At 32.6% G+C, this 18848-nt stretch overlaps 3 protein-coding genes across 3 annotated transcripts; 2 read left to right on the top strand and 1 right to left on the bottom strand.

Moving 5' to 3' along the window:
* Nucleotides 1-549: 549 nt before the first annotated feature.
* LOC123696186 (odorant receptor Or1-like) lies at nucleotides 550-6730 on the top strand. Its single transcript, XM_045642246.1, has 10 exons — nucleotides 550-700; nucleotides 919-1028; nucleotides 2805-2911; nucleotides 3393-3503; nucleotides 3863-3917; nucleotides 4564-4707; nucleotides 4946-5125; nucleotides 5254-5358; nucleotides 6265-6420; nucleotides 6636-6730. The coding sequence occupies exons 1-10, from the start codon at nucleotides 550-552 to the stop codon at nucleotides 6693-6695; spliced, it is 1179 nt and encodes a 392-aa protein (XP_045498202.1). The 3' UTR covers nucleotides 6696-6730.
* A 3713-nt stretch (nucleotides 6731-10443) lies between these two features.
* On the top strand, nucleotides 10444-14308 carry LOC123696296 (multiple inositol polyphosphate phosphatase 1-like). The gene is made up of 7 exons (XM_045642404.1): nucleotides 10444-10631; nucleotides 11535-11686; nucleotides 12501-12779; nucleotides 12905-13003; nucleotides 13092-13301; nucleotides 13441-13688; nucleotides 13871-14308. The coding sequence occupies exons 1-7, from the start codon at nucleotides 10472-10474 to the stop codon at nucleotides 14133-14135; spliced, it is 1413 nt and encodes a 470-aa protein (XP_045498360.1). The 5' UTR covers nucleotides 10444-10471; the 3' UTR covers nucleotides 14136-14308.
* A 150-nt stretch (nucleotides 14309-14458) lies between these two features.
* Nucleotides 14459-18847, bottom strand: LOC123696293 (multiple inositol polyphosphate phosphatase 1-like). Its single transcript, XM_045642402.1, has 7 exons — nucleotides 18611-18847; nucleotides 17518-17666; nucleotides 16881-17153; nucleotides 16333-16431; nucleotides 15890-16080; nucleotides 14876-15139; nucleotides 14459-14667 (listed from the first exon to the last, which is right to left on the bottom strand). The coding sequence occupies exons 1-7, from the start codon at nucleotides 18753-18755 to the stop codon at nucleotides 14499-14501; spliced, it is 1290 nt and encodes a 429-aa protein (XP_045498358.1). The 5' UTR covers nucleotides 18756-18847; the 3' UTR covers nucleotides 14459-14498.
* Nucleotide 18848: the final 1 nt, after the last annotated feature.

Below are 18848 nucleotides of genomic sequence, written 5' to 3'. Positions count from 1 at the left end.
TACTTTTGTGATGACAAATCAACTTTACGAAGATAGAGACCAAGACGAAAGATATTTTGAATAATTTCTTTTCATTCCTCGATCATCGTATTTTCCTAATATTTTATTTATAGAAGCTGTAAATTCTGTAATTAACATTCATGAACATTTTTGCGACATCTTCGTGCGATAATAAAATTTTGATGAAATATTATGATGATCGTTCAATAATTAATCCTGGAAAAAGCTTTTAGAATTTAGACTTAGAGTAATAAAATATGTGCAGGAAAAGACATTGTATGACTTTTACCTGTAGGTACCTATACTATGTGTACTTTTAACATTCAATTTTGAGAAAATATTTTTTTAGTAAATTTAAAAAATATCGTGTATTCATAGTGAAATGTTTTTTATTCCTGAGAGTATTTAAAAGTAATTTAACATTTTATTTAAAAGCAATATAAGTGTCAGCTAATAAATTAAATGGTTAGATTACCAGGTCTCGATGCAAACATTTTCAAAAAAACCTCTTTATAAATTTAGACCATCGTCTTTGAAGTCGGTCCAAAAATGACGATTTTCATACAAAATATTACTTGGTCAATAAAATTATCACTAAATGTATTTTTGCTATCCGGAATGTGGAAACCCGAGGGCATGAGCGTGTTTAAAAATATTTTGTATTATTTCTATTTCTTCCTATTTTACATGTGTATGACAGGTGCGGAAAATCATTTTCATTTTAATAAAATAAGTATCTACGACTCTGTTTGTGTTTCTCTACACAGTAGTATTCAATATTTTGTACGTATCATAACTTTTCATTAAAAAATAAATTTTAAATGTTTCAAACATTTACTTCAACAAGTCTCAATTTTTAAATTTATAACTATCTATTTATTAGTTACTGCATGTAAAATGAATATTGTTTTTTTTAAGGAATTTATATAATTATCCAAGCCGGCGACCTCTTGCTAATTTGGGGAGACATCTCTCTCATGACCGCTAATTTCTTCTTGCTTTTCACTAATGTAGCACTCTCTGTTAAGGTAAGTAAGGTAAAGGCTCCTAATACGGCGGTAGTCAAAATCGCTTCCTAATACGGTGGTATTTCTTTTTTCGAGTTTTATTCCTGTTTTATAAATTTTAAGTACACCAAAACGTAAGCTATTTATTCCAAATTTATTACTCCATGACTTAACTAACGTTTGCAAGTATAGCACATAGACAACACAACAAGATCAATCAATCTGTGTAACGGCATCGACATGAGAGGTGTTTCCATACAAACGCGAAACAACAAAAGTAAGTACACTAATATTTATAAACTAAGTTTTTCGTATTAAAAAGCCGGTCAAGTTTGTATATGTATTGTTTATTGCATTTTCCTACTATTACACTCACTATTTAAATAGCTTGTTTCATATCTGTAAGTCATTTTCTACCCAAAAAATAAGAAATAAAATACCGCCGTAATACGATACAAATTTTATAGATTAATCCTAATACGGTGGCATAACTCCGAAATAGGAAAAATACTGGGCATTTTTAATTGTTTATAACTTTAATTTTATTTACTTATTGAATTAATTCCAAGATTAGTTGGAATAATTATTAATCTGATAAATTAGAAACCATATTCTGCGGTATGTTTTCTTAATTAGAAATCCAGTTAAATATGAAAATGGTTGAGTAAAAAATGTTTGTTTCTTAGAAGGGGTAAAAATAGGAAGGTGTATTTTAATGTATTACAAATCATTTATTTTGTATAACTGTTGATTTGAGTTTTACACATCTGAGCCAAAAAACTGTTATCATTTGATTAAGCATTTACATTCTCTTGTTTATCGAATTTTTGATGGGTCAGAATTAGGATTATTAAAAACACGAGTAGTTTTCCTATTACGGTGGTAGATATTTCCAGGTAACTCTGTATTAGGTTATATATGATTTCTTATTACGGCCCTATTTCATAGAACTTAAAATTACCAGATTTAGGGTTGCGTAAATAAATAAGAAGTTTTGTGTTTTTTTTGTGGATTCTTATTTGATATGCGTGTTTTTTTTTCCGATAAAACTAAAAGCATAAATGAAACACATTAAAAGTGAATCAACGTAATCAAACCAATGGTTAATGAATAAAAAACTTACAATTTACTTTACTAACACATTCCTATTATTTACCAAATATTATTTGTACGGAACTTCAATGTATATAATATCTGAGCCTCCGTATTAGGAGCCGCCTACCGCAGTATTAGGCTCTGACCAAAATCATACCTCCGTATTAGGGAAAATCGACATGACTATTTAAATATTTTTTTAAAATAAGAAATATCATGAAAATAAACATAGACTCAATAGCAATACAAAATTTAAGTTCCACTTTTAACGATAAAGTGGTTTGGCACCTTTAGAAAGACTTACAAATGCTTATTTTTGATACTTACTTTCAAATGTTGCGAAATACCTCCGTATTAGGTGCTTTTACCTTATTAGTCATTGTTTTTTTATAAATAAAATGATTCAAGAAGAAGCTTGTAATATATAATTTATTAGCTTTTAAACCTATTTTTAACAAACTGGGTAGTTATGACGTCGTTGGTGGGTAGAGTCGCGGGCGGAAAGCATACAATACAATACAATACAATATCCTTTGTTCAACACACACATACAGAAAAAATGGCAAAAAAGAGACAAACATATTAGGTATACCATGTTAAATAGGCAGCCTGATCGCTTTTAAGCGACAACCTTTGGATATTTGTTTTATAGGAACCATGAGTATTTTAATGAAACGAATAATGATTTAATTGAATGTTTAGATGTTTAACATTGTGTTGAGAGGAAGCGAGATTAAAGCACTAGTGAGGGATTGTGATCGGGAACTCAGGGAAGAGACTACAGAAGACGGTAAAGTTATCATAGCAAGGTTGGTTAATTCATTATGTAATATTTTTGCAATTAGGTTAGGTATCTTTATATAGTATAAAACAAAGTCACTTCTCGCTGTCTATCTGACCCTATGTAAGCTTAGATTTTCAAAAGTATGTAATCGATTTTATGGCAATATTATTAATAAATAGAGTGAGAGTAAATAATTTACATTTTACATAACGCGAGCGATAAACTTTATCGTGCTTAGTTATGTCGTGTCGAGCTTATTGCAATAAATTGGACTTGGTAAATTGTTATGTAGTTTTTATGACAATTTCTTATATACAGTACAGTTGCAATATATTATCGTAGATTATCCTAATGGAAAAATTTTGTATGTTTCTTTGTTTGTTAAACCTTCACGAAAAAACTGCTGAACCGATTTTCATGAAATTTGGCACAAACATAGAAAGTAACTGGGATAACCATCTAGGGTAGTTGTTTAACACATTGTGTTTTTATTATTTGGTCTGCAGCTACAAAAAAGAAGCACAACGCCAACTTTACGTGTATATATTTCTGACATACGCCACGATCTTGGGATGGTCTCTTTCTGCAGAGAAAGGGCAGCTGCCGATGAGGGCTTGGTTCGTTATGTTTTCATTTTAAACTGCTCTAGTGTAGGTAAAGGACTTAGTTCTAAAAAAATACTTCTAATTTGTGGATAGTAAATATACAAGAAAGATTTTGAAAATGAAAATAGTTTTAAAAGTACTGGTATTCATCACTGAAAATAAAAATATCAACACGTTGAAATTTTCGATGTGTAAAAAATGAAAAAATATATACTGTGCACAGTAAAATAACGAAAACATATGTGAAATATTTGTGATTTCACGTATACGAAACACATGTTTCTGAGATGATCACACAATAATACAAGTAAATAGTAATATATATATAATATGTTTATATGATTCTAATACAAAAGATATCTATTTACCAGGTATCCGTTTGATACGTCCAAGTCTCCGGCTTATCAACTGACGTACGTTCATCAGGTAAGCGATACGTGATTATAACGATGTACGATTACAATTCTAGTTATTGTAATTATAATAACATAAGTAGATATTAAACCATAGATTATCAAATCATTAAATCATATTATGTCTATCTCATACTAATATTATGAAGAGTTTGTTTGTTTGATTGTTTGTTTGTTTGAACGCGCTAATCTCGGAACTACTGGTCCGATTTGAAAAATTATTTCGATGTTAGATAGCCCATTTATCGAGGAAGGCTACAGGCTATATATTATCAAGCTAAGACCAACATGAGCGGAGCAATGCGGGTGAAATCGCGGGGAACATCTAGTACTAGATAAAGTAAATTGGGCTTAAGCATTACGAGACAGATATAATTTTTAAAATGATGACACTTAGCGATTCTTATCTTATAGCGCACTTTATTTAGTCAAGGGGTACCACTTACTTACCTATATTATATCTAAGTCTTAGATAAGTAATCATTGCACATACGTAAGTAATGTTAGATTTAAGCCATTTTTCTTTATCTAGAAAACAATCATTTGCAATACAAGCTGAACTTACCAATTATAATTAACTAACTACTTTAAATTGTTAAAAATTTCACTACAATTTTAATCGTCTCATATACTTAAATAATAATATAATTCGATAACAGTGCCTTGCAGTTGCAATAGGTGCAGGAGTGGATGTCGGGACGGACACTCTAGTTACATCTTTGGTGTCGCAGTGCCGCTGTCGGCTAAGGCTTTTAGATCTGTCGCTACGGACTTTGTGCGATGGCTTCCAGGTTGAAGAAACGGTAAAATAAAATTAAACAAATAAAAATTGTTCATTTCAATATGAAATGACAATTATGAGAAACATAACTAATCTTCAATATATTATAGTACTATAAGATCATAAAAATTTCTTGAATTCAATAATGTGCATAGGTGTTCCACAGGGATCTATAAAAGGTCCCTCACTGTTTCTTATGTTCATTTGTGATAATTTATTTAAATTATTGAAATTAAATTAGCCAGTTAACTTTTGACCAGGGTCTCATTGCACCTGATGCAGAGGAGGTGATATACCTTCGTCTCCGGCGCTGCGTGCAGCGTCACCGGGCCGTGTTGAACGACGCTCAGCTGCTGCAGGACTGCTTCTCTATAGCCACGCTGTCACAGTTCACCGTCTCTATATTTATTATTTGCGTCACTGCTTATCAATTGGCGTTTGTGAGTCATGTTTTACATAAGCATACTAGCTTTGTTATTTATATAAAGTTAATTAGACTAAGAAAATACTTGACACGTTTTTATTTAGTGTAAAAAACTTGGCCAAGTAACATTGCGTTTGATTCCAGGAATCAAAAACTATCATCGGAGTGGCGTCCATGATATTTTATCTCGTTACCATGATGATGCAGGTGTTCATATACTGCTATCAAGGAAACCAGCTCGTTGTGGAGGTATATTCATTTGAGTTGTTTGATTTATTGATTTGAGTTTTTTTTTTTATGGTAGTAGAAGGCAAACGAGCCGACGCCTTGCCTGATGGTAAGCTAACTGCGCCGCCCATAGACTACCGTAACTGGGTTACGGGTGTTGCCTACTGGTAAAGGGAGAGGGACAGGATATTTACTAAAATGAAAAATAATATTAAGGAAATGGCTTCAGTGGATCAGGGAGTGGCTTAATTATTTGAGTTTGAGTTGTTTTATTTGGATGGTTGTTTAAATGCGAGGAAATATGTGGTTTTGAAGAAACATAACTTGTGTATTGATGCGTGTATTAACACGCATCAATAGACAAGTTATGTTTCATGAAATGGCTGATATTTTGTATCTAAGGTATGAACAGAAAGAGTGTAAATTAACTGTACTAACCGCAAAATTTTAGTTTACATAATATTAAACTATATATTATAGTTAGTAGACCACTTATTCGAATAGCTTATTTCGAAATGATGAATAACTATAGAAAAATGATAAAGATCATATCAGAGCAATATTATATTTATTATTATATGATAGCATCGTATAATCGGCTCAGCATGCCTTATAGAACACTGCGTGATTTTCACGTGTAATTGTAATTTGTATGTAATGACAAAAGCATAGTCCATGTTATTTTTATAGTACAAATAATTATAATTTTTTGTGTTATAACATAAATGCAGCTTATTAGAAATAAACAATACAAATAATATCCATAAAAAAATCATACTGAATACTTTATCCTAGTGACGTTTCTTAAACTGAACTCAGAAAGGCACAAATATTTTCATTCTTGATATAATAAGTTTATATATTTGATTATAAGAACCAGTTATAATTCATTATATGCATATAGCTAAAATTATTAAGGTTTTGTAGAGTGAGGCGATATCAGCAGCTGCATACGAATGCCCGTGGTACAGCTGCCGGGCGCCGCTCCGCCTGGCCCTGCTGGTCATCATGACGCGCGCCACACGCAGTTTTAAACTGACCGCTGCTAACCTTACTGAGTTGTCGCTTGCTACATTTGTGTCTGTGAGTATTCTTGTCTATGTATAGTATGGTAAATATATACATACAAAGTTGTGGAGTGATAAATTAAACATGATTTTTTATAAAACAATACTTTTCTTTTCGTCGAAAAATAACAAAAAACTTCTGAAAAAAATAGTCTCACAATAATAGTAAAGAAAGGTACTTTTAAATGCTGAATAAGATAATAATATTTCATAATCTGTTTTTTTTTTCAGATAATAAAAGCATCATACACCTTTTTCACGGTTCTTCAAGGAGTTGTTGATGTATCGTAATTCGTAAACTACTTGTAAATTGTACATCCTCTAAAAACATGAGTACTTAGCACTTGAGATATAGTTATTAAAGAAATCTAGTCTTAGATAACACAAAGTAACACTTTGATTAAAACTGTTTATACCAAGTGAAGATTTTTTTCTATTTACACGAATAATTAATAAAATGCAAATTTCTTACTTACTACTTACATATTACTTACTACAAATAGTACAAGAATATGTGATAAGTAGTAATTGTTATCCCTTAAAATTATTTATGCCTTAATTAAAAATGTGTACTTGCATTTAACATAATATTATTTCAAATCGTATTATTTCAGATACAGATGTAAAAATATTGTATGAATGAGCTGTTCCATTTTCTTTTATAAAATGTTATACATAATATAAACGCAAAAAGTTATTTGAAACAATAATTATTAAAATATAAACTCCAATCTAATCTAGTGCCATTTATAAGTCTGTAAGTTTATTTGGTTATAAAAATTTATCGAATATATTTCACGGGCTAAGCAAGTGTTCAGGGCTGTGAACATTTCCTCAAAAATATTCCTTTGTTCAAGATTTCATTGAATACCACTGTCCACTAGCACTATCGTAAACTCCCCGGCCTCTGAATCGATACTAATTGACAAAAGTTTATGCTAAAGGTTCGATCAGAATAGAACAAAATTCTAATGCGGCTGAAAATTGGAAAAACAGTTCAAAACATTATCACTACATAGTATAAAACAAAGTCGCTTTCTCTGTCCCTATGTCCCTTTGTATGCTTCAATCTTTAAAACTACGCAACGGACTTTCATGCGGTTTTTTTTAAATAGATAGAGAGTAGAGACCAAGAGGAAGGTTTTAGTATATAATTTATTTGGTTTTAGACAGGTAATTCGAAAAAAAAATATCGATGTCAATGGTAAAAAACATTGGTTTTCCCGTACACGATTTCCACTGAAACGGTAGGCAAAAAACACACATATGTTCACGTTATGATTAATAAGAATCGACATTTGAGCTTTTATTAGAAAGCTAGAACATTATAAAGTAAAATAAACACTATATTCGCGACGAATTAGTAATATCATTACGAAATAATGAGATGTCTCAAAATAATACATACGTCTATAAATACTGCAGTGGTCTATTTATACAACTCGTGACACAAAATCGAGGACACAATATCAAAATACCACGTTCGGTCTGTATAAATATGTTAGGTATACAATCACTAGACTACATTATGAAATATTTCGTACAATGTACAAAATATGTCATAATGTATTTTAATGAAAAGAAAAAGAAATAAAATATAATATTTTATTTTAATCAAATGAATGTTATTTTCCCTCTAAATATCGCTTAATATTATCGTTATTTAAGGGGGAATATATAAAGAGTAAGTGTGTTCGATCGAACTATAAATCAACTATTCAATAGTTGTTTGTGAATCGATAAACAAAAACCACCTAATTCTTTGCAATCGATATCAAATTAAACTATGCACTAGGTAATTTAATATTATTACTTATTAGAGCTAAGAATTAATAAACTTATTGATAACTCTATCTAAAGCATTTATCAAATTTAAGTATTGTTATATTCTAGTATTGTATTATCTGTAGTGTTGCGGTATTTGTGAGAAAACTCATCCGAAACGGCTGGACCGATTTTTATAAATTTGGTATCAGAAGGTAGGTCGGCCAACATCTATTTTACATACCCCTAAACGATAAGAGTTATGCAGAACAACGTTTTCTTTGTCAGCTGGTATCATTACTTTCTCAATATTCACTGTAATGTACTATATAGTCAGCGGAGCCATAGCCGGGGGGCGTAGTAGTCAGCTATAAATATACTATATAATAAACAGCCAATAAATGTCACAGATAATCGTAACATTATGACGATCATCACGCACGCCTCTCCTGCATCATAGCTGTGATCTAATCGCGCTGATAACATAAATACATCGATACTGGAGTAAAGCTGTGTTTATAATAAACTCTTGATATTGTAAAATAAAATATTCGATAGCAATTGCATAGTATAAAAAAATCACTGTCAGATTTTGTCCGTCTCTATGTATTCTTAAATCAGCAACGGATCTAGATGCGTTTTTTTTTAATAAACTGAGTGATTCTCAGGGAAGGTAAGTATACAATTTATTAGGTTTTAGACTAAGCGGGCAAAGCAGCAGGCGGAAAGCTAGCATGAAATCCCGGGTAAGGACTGTGGTAAGGATGACCTTAATGCAACCTTTCCTGACTATTAATAGGGTAAAAATTTAATCAAATATTAGCGCATTCAGAAAACAAACACATAAATCCTTCAGTATTATATTTATTATTAATATAAAATAGGGGTTTAGGGGTTTGCTTGGAATCATTTAGTACGACGATACATATAAATATTATAACAAATTAGTCTTTAACATCAAATTGTAATTAAAATAAGAGAAAATTAAGGTAAACACAAACACACAACACAACACTATTTTAGCCTACCTATAGCATAACACAAACGGAATAATAATCTATACTAATATTACAAACTAGCTTCCGCCCGCGACTCCGTCCGCGCGGATGTCGGTCTTCGCGTGGATGGTTTATTTCTCCATTTTGAGTAGGTACTGACAATAAAATCTTTTAAATATCTATTGGACCCAATTCCCAAATACGGCTAGGCCTATAATAATACGCAACGTGTGTTCGCGGTTCTACGGAACAACGTCTATGGATAAAACTGAAAAATTAAGATTAATTTTTTTCTACGTATTTTTTCAGGATAAAAAGTATCCTATTTTACGCCCAGGATAATAAGGTATAATTATTATACCAAGTTTCATCGAAATCGAACCGCTAGTTTTCACGTGATGCCTTCACATACAGACAGACAGACAGACAGACAGACAGACAAAAATTTTTTTAATCACATATTTGGGTTTGGTATCGATCCAGTAACACCCCCTGGTATTTATTTTTTCAATATTTTCAATGTACAGAATTGACCCTTCTACAGATTTATTATATGTATAGATGCGAAAGTAACTCTGTCTGTCTGTCTGTTACTCAATCACGCCTAAACTACTGTACCAATTTTCATGAAATTTGGTATGGAGATATTTTGATACCTGAGAAAGGACATAGGCTACTTTTTATCCCGAGAAAATAACGCAATCCAAGAAATCCCACGGGAACGGGAACTATGCGGGTTTTTCTTTAACTGCGCGGGCGAAGCCACGGGCGGAAACCTAGTTATATATACAATGCGAATGACTCAACAACGCCAATGCTACATCATGCTACGTGATGTTTTTGTATTTTTAAATAAATCGTAATAGCTAAGAAAGGAGTCGTTTGTATTTGCAGTAGTATTTATATTGCACGTGTATTCGTCAAAATATTTACATAGAGTCAAAGCAAAGTGCTCTTAACATCTGAAGATCCTATTTAATCAATATATAGACACTATCTATTACAATGTCAAAAGAGTATCTTTCCAATCATTTCTTGTTCAACCGTGTATATCTTTGTACATACCTCCTACGGACGGAGGTGACTCGGCCCTACTTCTAATGTGTGTGAATACAAATTGTTTTCTTCAATTGTAATTCAACTGTTTTATATTTTTGAAAAACAACAACCATTTTATATAATAAGTATTAAAAATAATTGAAAATCCGATCTTTATGAACAAGTCCTAACATTGAACTTGAAACACTATCTATGCATATAAAACGGAACGAGTTTATCCCAAAATCAAGCATTACATTTTTAAAAATGTATTCAACGCGGAATGTCTTTGTTTTAACATTAATTAATTTAGTTTTGAGTGACAAGTCATGTTATTGGAACGAGGAATGTCCGTTTGGCCTGTATTCGACTAAAACACCATATGATACAGTTCGAGGAGATATACGCGACTGGCCATTACCAGAGAGTAAGTAATATTAATAACTAGCTGTGCTCCGCGATTTCACTCGTATTGCTCCGCTTCTGTTTGTCTTAGCGTGATGATATGTATTATGTAGCCTATAGATGATATTATATACTTATACACCAAAATAATTTTTCAAATCGGACCATAAACCATTTCCTGAGATTAGCGCGTTCAAACAAACAAGCTCTTCAGCTTTATAATATTAGTATAGATTAAGGGGAGGGAGGAAATTTTCAAACAAAAGGTAAGTATAATTGATATGCAGCCATTGGAATAGTTCGAGTCCTTATGCCAATGATGGAAATAAAACAGTGAAATCATGAAACAAACTTAGTTATATAAGTCTACTCTTTCTTGTGGGAAAGTTATTTTTATTTTCATTTTTTTGCGTTAAAAGCAACTTTCATAATGCGTTTACGTACGTAGGTGAAGGTGAGTAATAATAATAAGCTATAAATACCATTGAAACTACGTTCAAGTCTGGTGATAATGTAAACAAACAATGTAATGCTCACAGATATCTTTACAATTGCAAAATCCACAAAAAGACAGATACATCTCTCTTTTTTTACTAACTCTACAGAGTTAACTCTACAGAGTTTTCTGATAATAATTATTACTGCTCAACCCGAACAAAATTATTCTGAATTAAAATAATTTTGTCCTAATAACCCAATTTTGTTGAACCCACATGCGGATGTGGCCGGGTTCTCTAAAATAAAAGGAATTGAATACCAAAACGTTCCTAGAGAACCACGAATTGGTAAAAATGTCATCAAAATCGGTGCAACGGTTTTTGAGTATATCACGAACAAACAAACAGACGCAACGGAGGACTTAATATTTTAATATTGTTATGATGTCGTGGTTCGTATTAAATCTAATGGTATATTAAACTGCTAGATTGTGAAGCCATAAGCTTCTGGGCGCTGATCAGACATGGCAACAGGAACCCCAGCGACTCCGTGACCAGCGCCATGAAGGAGCTGCAGGCCAAGATCAAGGATCAGATCATTGCCAGTTACGAAGCTGGTACTAGTCAGCTTTGTGCGCAGGTAATTATGAAAAATATACTAAATACGAACGGTGTTGAGATATGGTTTGAAATTAGACTAATAAAAAAAGTAGACAGTTTTAAATTTTTATCATATGAGATAAACAGAAGTTTGACCTGATGGAAAGTGATGACGCGGTCTATGGTGGCAAGTCAAGTATATCTAGAAGGTTTATTTTATTTTATTTTTTTATTTTTTTTTTATTTTTTATTTTTTTTTTTTATTGGTAATAGGGAAGCGCTTGACCACAATCTCGCCTGATGTTAAGCTGAGATGTGGTCTAAGATGGAACGTGCTTCCCTAGAGATAGGTTTATTATCTCGTCTCTTTATAAAAATGTTCAATATATAGTTCCTGTCGAAAATGTATTTCGAACTGATATTGTTTATATTTAAACCCAAGCTCATTGAGTTGTTTACAATAATTTAACGAGTTTATGTTTAATATAAATGGAATGAATTAGAATGTTTACATTATTTATAAAAGCATTACGCTTAAATAATTAATGTTTTTAAAACAATCATATTATTTTATGTCATTTATATTTCTATATTATATTGAAATAATAGTGCTAACGATATGTTTACAAAAAATGTAAAAAGCGTTGATATTTTACCATAAACGTCAGACAATCGCATATTTATCGCTTATTATTTTTGATTCACACATTATTGATTGGAAGTAGTGACTCATTAGAAAAATGCCTAGTAACGCACAGGCAGAGTTGCTTCGGACACTTTTTAAACGTGATTGTGAGTCCATACGTCAATGCTTATAGAGGTAAAATTACCTAATAATATCTTATATCATCTAGGAAATACAAGAATTCCGAAAATTCGTTTGGAACGACACTATGGACACTTCACCTTCCTATCTAACTGGAGAAGGCTATGAAGAGATCTACGACATGGCAATGAGGATCAGAGAGAAGTACCCTCAACTCCTTAGTGGTTCTGAAGACCAGTATTACTTCAGACCTTCAGACAAACAGAGAACCATTGCTAGTGCGATGGCATACGTCCATGCTTTGAGTGAAGGAACTGAGTTAAATTTGACTGCTGATTCCTCTAGGGAAAGAGATGATGTGTTAAGAGTGAGTCATATTTGTTTCTATAATTTGTAAAATCATATTATATTTTTTAATTAGTATTGGTTGTGTGAGAAATTTACATATTTTGTCTCTTTTAAGAACCCGTTTAAAAAAACTTTTATTTATAGCCATACGACTACTGCGAGAGATATCAAGAGGAAGTAAGGGGAGGACAGCTTCTTGTGGATCAGTTGGAAGCGTACTTCAACACTCAAGAATATAAAGCGGTAAGTTTATAAGATAAATCAATGCACTGAAGGTTATGTACATGTCCCTGACTTGTTGTTTATGGTAAATAATTTTCTCATTATCTAGGTGCAACAAGCGGTGCAACAACGTCTAGGTATACCCTACCAGCTGACCGCAGCCGACGTCTACAATCTTCAAGAGCTTTGCCGATTTTACCGTTCCTGGACTCCTAACTTAAAGTCCCCCTGGTGTGCCCCGTTCAGCCATGAAGATCTTCTTGTGTTGGAGTATAGAGATGACGTGCGTCATTATTACAGAAACGGCTATTCTTCGTGGGTGAGTCAGTTAATATTATTTTCATTAAAACAATAAAAGTCACGTTTAGCTGATAAGTAACAGTAGTTATTCAGCGCATTTTAAGTGCATGATTATTTATTCTCTGATTATATTTATAAGGGGTTTCTTTTTCCTCTAGATGAACGCAAACCTTGGTCGTCCAGTTCTGAAAGATTTGTACGAAACATTCGATGCCGCTGTGAGCGGTGCAGGCAAGAAGATAGTATCTTATTTTGCGCATGACACTCTTATGGAGATGGTGTACTGTGCTCTGGGCATGTACAAGGATGCTGAGGGAATCACAGCACAAGTCAGGAACCCAAACAGAATGTGGCGAACGACGTATATTGCTCCGTTCTCTGCTAATATTATGGCTGTCTTAAATAGGTCTGTATCTTATCTAACCTAACCTACCTTAAATTATATTCAGTGCTATTTTTGACTATTTATTTCTCATTTCCTATTTTGAATTTGATAACAATCACTATATAACACAAAATATAATTTCTGTAGAAAAGATAAGGGAGCCTATACAATCTGCTTTACTAAATTTTCATTTAAACTTTTAGATGTCAAGAATCAGGTACTCAAGTGCACCGAGTTCAAATATTCAACAATGAGAAGGTGACTCCTCTGTGTCCGCTGCAAGGATGCACCTGGGAGCAGTTTATCTCCATGTTCGAGACCTTCAAAGACGCGCCTCTTGACTTCTGTAGGCATGACTACCGCTTCCCTGAACTGGTCCCTACTCCTTCTCCTGCATCTGCTGGAACCATCCGCGTTATGATGGGCTTGGTTCTCCTGCTTGTGTCTTTAGCAATCTTGCATAGATGATGACAACGCATTTTCGTCTTGTCATTACTCATAAGTGTATTTATGATCGCTACAATCTTTGTGCGTGTGTCAGTGATGATAGTGTGATAAGGTTTATTATTATTTGATTTATGTATAACAATATACTTGTACCATATAATAAGTAGATAATATGTTGATATTAAAAGTCCTTCTCTGTGAGCTAGGCTTAATTATTGATAATTTAACTATTTTTAGTATTTAATGTTGTATAATAAATTATTTATTTATACAACGTGTGTTTGTGATTTAGAAATAAAACTAAACTTAATAAATATTATTTTATTATATAGGATCTAGGAAAAATGTATAACTTTTGTACAGTTCTTAATAATAAATGTGACATTAACTTATTAAACGTGTTTCATTGCAAAAACTCAGATCATTCCTGGTGAAAGGCTCAAATTGCTTGACGAACTCATCCCAATCGCACGCCCTTTTGTTACACAGGTGCAGTTCCATCTCGTTGATTAAGAATTGTACTTTGAAGACGCTACTGGTGGAATCGTTGCATCTGAAAATATTACACTTATTCATTATTCATACACAAAAACACATAAACACGTAGTTGGGTTCTTACATAAGATCAATAATTATTATATTATTATGTACTATCATACAATGTTCTACGTGGCTCTACCAAGTATATTTTTTTAAATCTTCTTTCTGGGTTTCTTTGCATATACCATCAAATTACATAATTTTTCTTGTTATTGACTCACCTATTCAGAACAGCTACAAAATTAGCAGCATAAGGCGTTAAGAAGCTTGTTCGCCATTGCCTTTTCTTGACTCTTTCGAAGCCGGAGATAACCGGCGTGTCTGCGTAGATGCCGAGCGCTGCGTACAGCATTCCCAGCATTGTGTCGTGGGAAAAATAACCGGAAAAAGAATTGATGCCCTGTGTCCCCTGGACAAACTTTTGGTAGAGGTCTTTGAGACTGGATGCGCCTAGTTTCGCGTTCATGGGCTCGCCGTGGCCGTTTCTAGGATAAACATTTTTATATTTTAGATGAAATGTCGCCACTACACTTCCATATTCTTCTGCATTATATGATACCTAACTGCTCTCTGCCAGACCTTTTTTAAATATGCATCTAATGGATCAATAATGCTTAGGACCAGTTAAACAGTTTGAAGCAAATTGATCAGTGAATTTACTTAAGAGGATACCTACGGTCATGGCATTTTAAACATAGCAAGTAACTAATGAGGTGTATTCATTTGATTTATAACGTGTTCAAATTAACGACGTGATGACTGAGAGTTAGTCAACCTAATTTATGATTTAATGTTGTCTGGAAACTGTCCAAAATAACATCTTAAATTAATAATGAGGAACAATTTCATGTATGCTCGTTGCTACAAGTACTCGAACAACTCTCACACTAGAGAAATAGTTAATTAGTTAGGTACGTTAAATTCCTGCTGTATTTAAACTGAGGTGGAATAATAAACTTATTTCTAGGAAATTGTTGGCAGAAACTTCTTAACTCTGGCACTGTAAATAGTATCTTGCGTTATCTTGCGTTTTATTTTATGGGAAAATCAGATTTCGAATTCAGATTCCAATAAAAGTTTAAAACTTTTAAGGTATTTTAAACGTGATACGAGTATGTTCAGTAGGTACATTATCGACCTTTAAATGAGTACATATTTTTCTGCAATATGATAAAGCTCAAAGAGATAAACGAAAAAAGCACAAAGCTTTTTCTTTACTGAAACGACAATCTCACCTATAATAATGTTGAACATCTTCCACATATTCGAGTGCCTTCAGGTCACTGTCACTAAAGAGCGCGCACCAGGCATCAGAGAGGCGGATAGAGTAGCTTCGGTAGAAGCGACACAAGTCGTAGATCTGGAGTATCGTTTTGGGACTCAGAGCGTTGGTTAGACCAGTTCGTTTTTGTACTGATGTTAGTACCTGAATTAAACAGATTAAATTTTATATGGTAGTGAAGTAGATAGATTTGAATAATAATGAAATTCTGGAACTTCACAATTGTGGCAAAGCAAGTAGGTATTACAGAATGAGAAACTGATTAAGAATGTATCATTTACCTTGTACCTATTGTATGTGAGCGTAATTTTGTTATCAGGACTGACTTTACCATTTACTATGTAGCTAAACTAAAAGTGCTAAAAATTTGTAACCAATTTAGAAAAAAGATCTTACCTTTAAAAAGTCTCGGGACTGCAAATACTTCGCAGTTTCTTCAGGTATTTTATCTCCAATCAGTATGTCGTAGAATCTCCTTTTACAATACCTGTAGGGCTAGAAAAAACCTATAATTAGTAGAGTCAAACTGGAACAAATGCTAAATTGTTTTCAAGAGGTATTTGTAATATTACACAATTGAAATGTTCTGTGATAACATTGTAAGGTAAACGTGGAAGTCGTATTTCAAGCTAGCCTCAATTATATTATTATTTACGGTTTGTTTACAAATTTGTTCACAGTTGTTAGTAATGCATTTATGTAAAGGAACAAACCAATATACAACAATACATATTTCGTTTATCTACGACACGGCTATTAATTGTTATTACATAAATTTCCTTCGATTTAAATTGGCAAGGAAAGTTAGTATTACCACCTCGATTCTTTCTATTATTTTCACCTTGAAAATATTTTTCTATGAAATATTAAAATCTATCTTTGGCTTTAAATCTTGCTACATCAAAGTAAGTACTTCATAGGTATATACAAAAAAATACACTTACTCTAGCCGTCAAATCATTTGGAAACGAGGTAGAAATGTTTAACGTCTGGTTATTTCTCTGCAATCCTTTGACAAACGCCTTCGCGCTCATCTGCGTTCTCATTTCGATGGATGCCCTGATTTTGTACTGCTGCATGTGTTCCAGAACATTCGAGAACTTTTCCCCGAACCTGCTGCCGATACTCTGCAGCTCCTCCATACCTTCCACGGTTAGGTCAGATGGCGAAGCGTCCAGGTTTTTATCCCAAGTCCATTTACGGAGATTTTGAATATCCTGTAGAAATCATAGGATAATTTTGGTGTTGGTAATGAAACCTTCTACGATAGGATTATCTTTCAAATTAATTTACCGTAAAAGACATTTCGGTTTTTTAAATAAATAAATCGTTTATTTAATGAGGAAAAGTGTATGATATAGACTGCTCTTTTATTGTATGTATAGAATATATAAATGATTATTTAGGCTGATAAATAAAAAAAATATACTAGTACATGCAAATTTTGGTACTTATTACCTTTTCAGCAAAACTTTTTTGTAGTGTAAGAATATTAGATCGAATTTTATCTATAGGGTTAACATATTATTTAAATACTTAGTTACGAATGCCTTTCACTATAATAAATTAAACTGCGTTTACCTGAGCGCACATTTCTCCTCGCCCCTCCTCATGCGCCTGCAGTATGTCCGTGCGCAGCTCCACCACGGCCTTCATCTGTGTGATCTCGTCCACCTCCGGGTGCCTGGTGCCGTGCCGCATCATCATCCATACGCTAACTGGCTCACATTCTATTTATACAAGTGAAGTATTTGTATTAAGCTAGTACAATAGCTCATTATTTGTTTCTCTATCATCCATTTTTAGAGAAAAACAACTTGTTCAAAGATTTCTTAATGCGTTTATAATATTCGTGACTACAGCCTACAGGAAATCTCTCTACAGGGTGTAATCGTTAAGTGTGCGCAAGCGATTATTCCGTAAATATTGCAGATAACAAAAAAACTTTAAACTAATATCGAAAGCCCTTTACCTATAATGATAATAATAACTTTTAAAAAATAAAACGGAAAAAATCCAAAAAAGTTACATTAAACACTCCCATACATTGAATTTTCCATACATTTTGTGTTCAAAGCAAATGTTCGAGGTGAACATATTATTATCGTAAGCAAAATTTGCGAAGTAAGTAATTTAAGCAAAAATTCCCAAAAAAGAACCAATTTTTTTCATATTACATGTTTAGGATAGTCATAGTTCATACTAAATGTATGTGAGTGTTTGATCAAAATTTTTTGGATATTCCCCGTTTTATTTTTTAAAAGTTACTATTATCATTTTACTCAATAGGTTAAGGGCTTTCAATATCAGTTTAAAGTTTTTTGATATATCTGCAATAGTTACGGAATAATCGCCTGTGCACACTTAATAATAATTGCACCCTGTATATTCCAATTTCCAAGCAACAGGATTACTTAACGGGTTATTTTGCACATTAGGGAGGCATAATTATTAGGTACCTACTAGATGTGTGTGAAATTAAAAAATAAACTATTACCTACCGGTGTGAAATAATAAGAAAATTCGTCCTTTTATGGGAAGCAGTTTAATAAATTGAAAGATTTATAATGTTGGATGATAAATAAATATTATTTAACTTAGACATTTGCGACTTCAATATTACTAAATCACCTTATTAGTTTCTCAATACTTTAGTATTTACAATTTAACTTACGTTCCAACGCGGGTATGTCTCTTACATCTCCTCTCACAGCTTCATATGGAGTTTTTGTGCCAAACAGTCTATACGGACATTTATTGTTCCAATAGCATTTGGCATTTGTTTTATACACTAACAGAACTACGAGTAACTTCCACATGATTAGAGAACTCAATCTGTTCTAGAGAATAATGACTTTTAACGAGCAATATTTGTATTTTAACTAGTTATAACGTAGTTGAAACTAATTGAT

Source organism: Colias croceus, chromosome 12 (assembly GCF_905220415.1).
Source record: "Colias croceus chromosome 12, ilColCroc2.1".
In the NCBI taxonomy this organism is placed as follows: domain Eukaryota; kingdom Metazoa; phylum Arthropoda; class Insecta; order Lepidoptera; family Pieridae; genus Colias; species Colias croceus.
Note: the sequence above shows the minus strand (reverse complement) of the source record. Positions and strands in the feature narration are given on the sequence as shown.

Coding starts and splice junctions, on each gene's coding strand:
- LOC123696293 (XM_045642402.1), bottom strand. CDS start 18,755: ATGTGGAAGTTACTCGTAGTTCTGTTAGTGTATAAAACAAATGCCAAA. Junction 15,140..15,889: donor GATGTTCAACATTATTATAG/GTGAGATTGTCG, acceptor TGTTTATCCTAG/AAACGGCCACGGCGAGCCCA. Junction 14,668..14,875: donor TTTGTAGCTGTTCTGAATAG/GTGAGTCAATAA, acceptor TAATATTTTCAG/ATGCAACGATTCCACCAGTA.
- LOC123696296 (XM_045642404.1), top strand. CDS start 10,472: ATGTATTCAACGCGGAATGTCTTTGTTTTAACATTAATTAATTTAGTT. Junction 10,632..11,534: donor CGACTGGCCATTACCAGAGA/GTAAGTAATATT, acceptor TTAAACTGCTAG/ATTGTGAAGCCATAAGCTTC. Junction 13,689..13,870: donor ATTATGGCTGTCTTAAATAG/GTCTGTATCTTA, acceptor TTAAACTTTTAG/ATGTCAAGAATCAGGTACTC.
- LOC123696186 (XM_045642246.1), top strand. CDS start 550: ATGACGATTTTCATACAAAATATTACTTGGTCAATAAAATTATCACTA. Junction 3,918..4,563: donor AACTGACGTACGTTCATCAG/GTAAGCGATACG, acceptor ATTCGATAACAG/TGCCTTGCAGTTGCAATAGG. Junction 6,421..6,635: donor CGCTTGCTACATTTGTGTCT/GTGAGTATTCTT, acceptor TTTTTTTTTCAG/ATAATAAAAGCATCATACAC.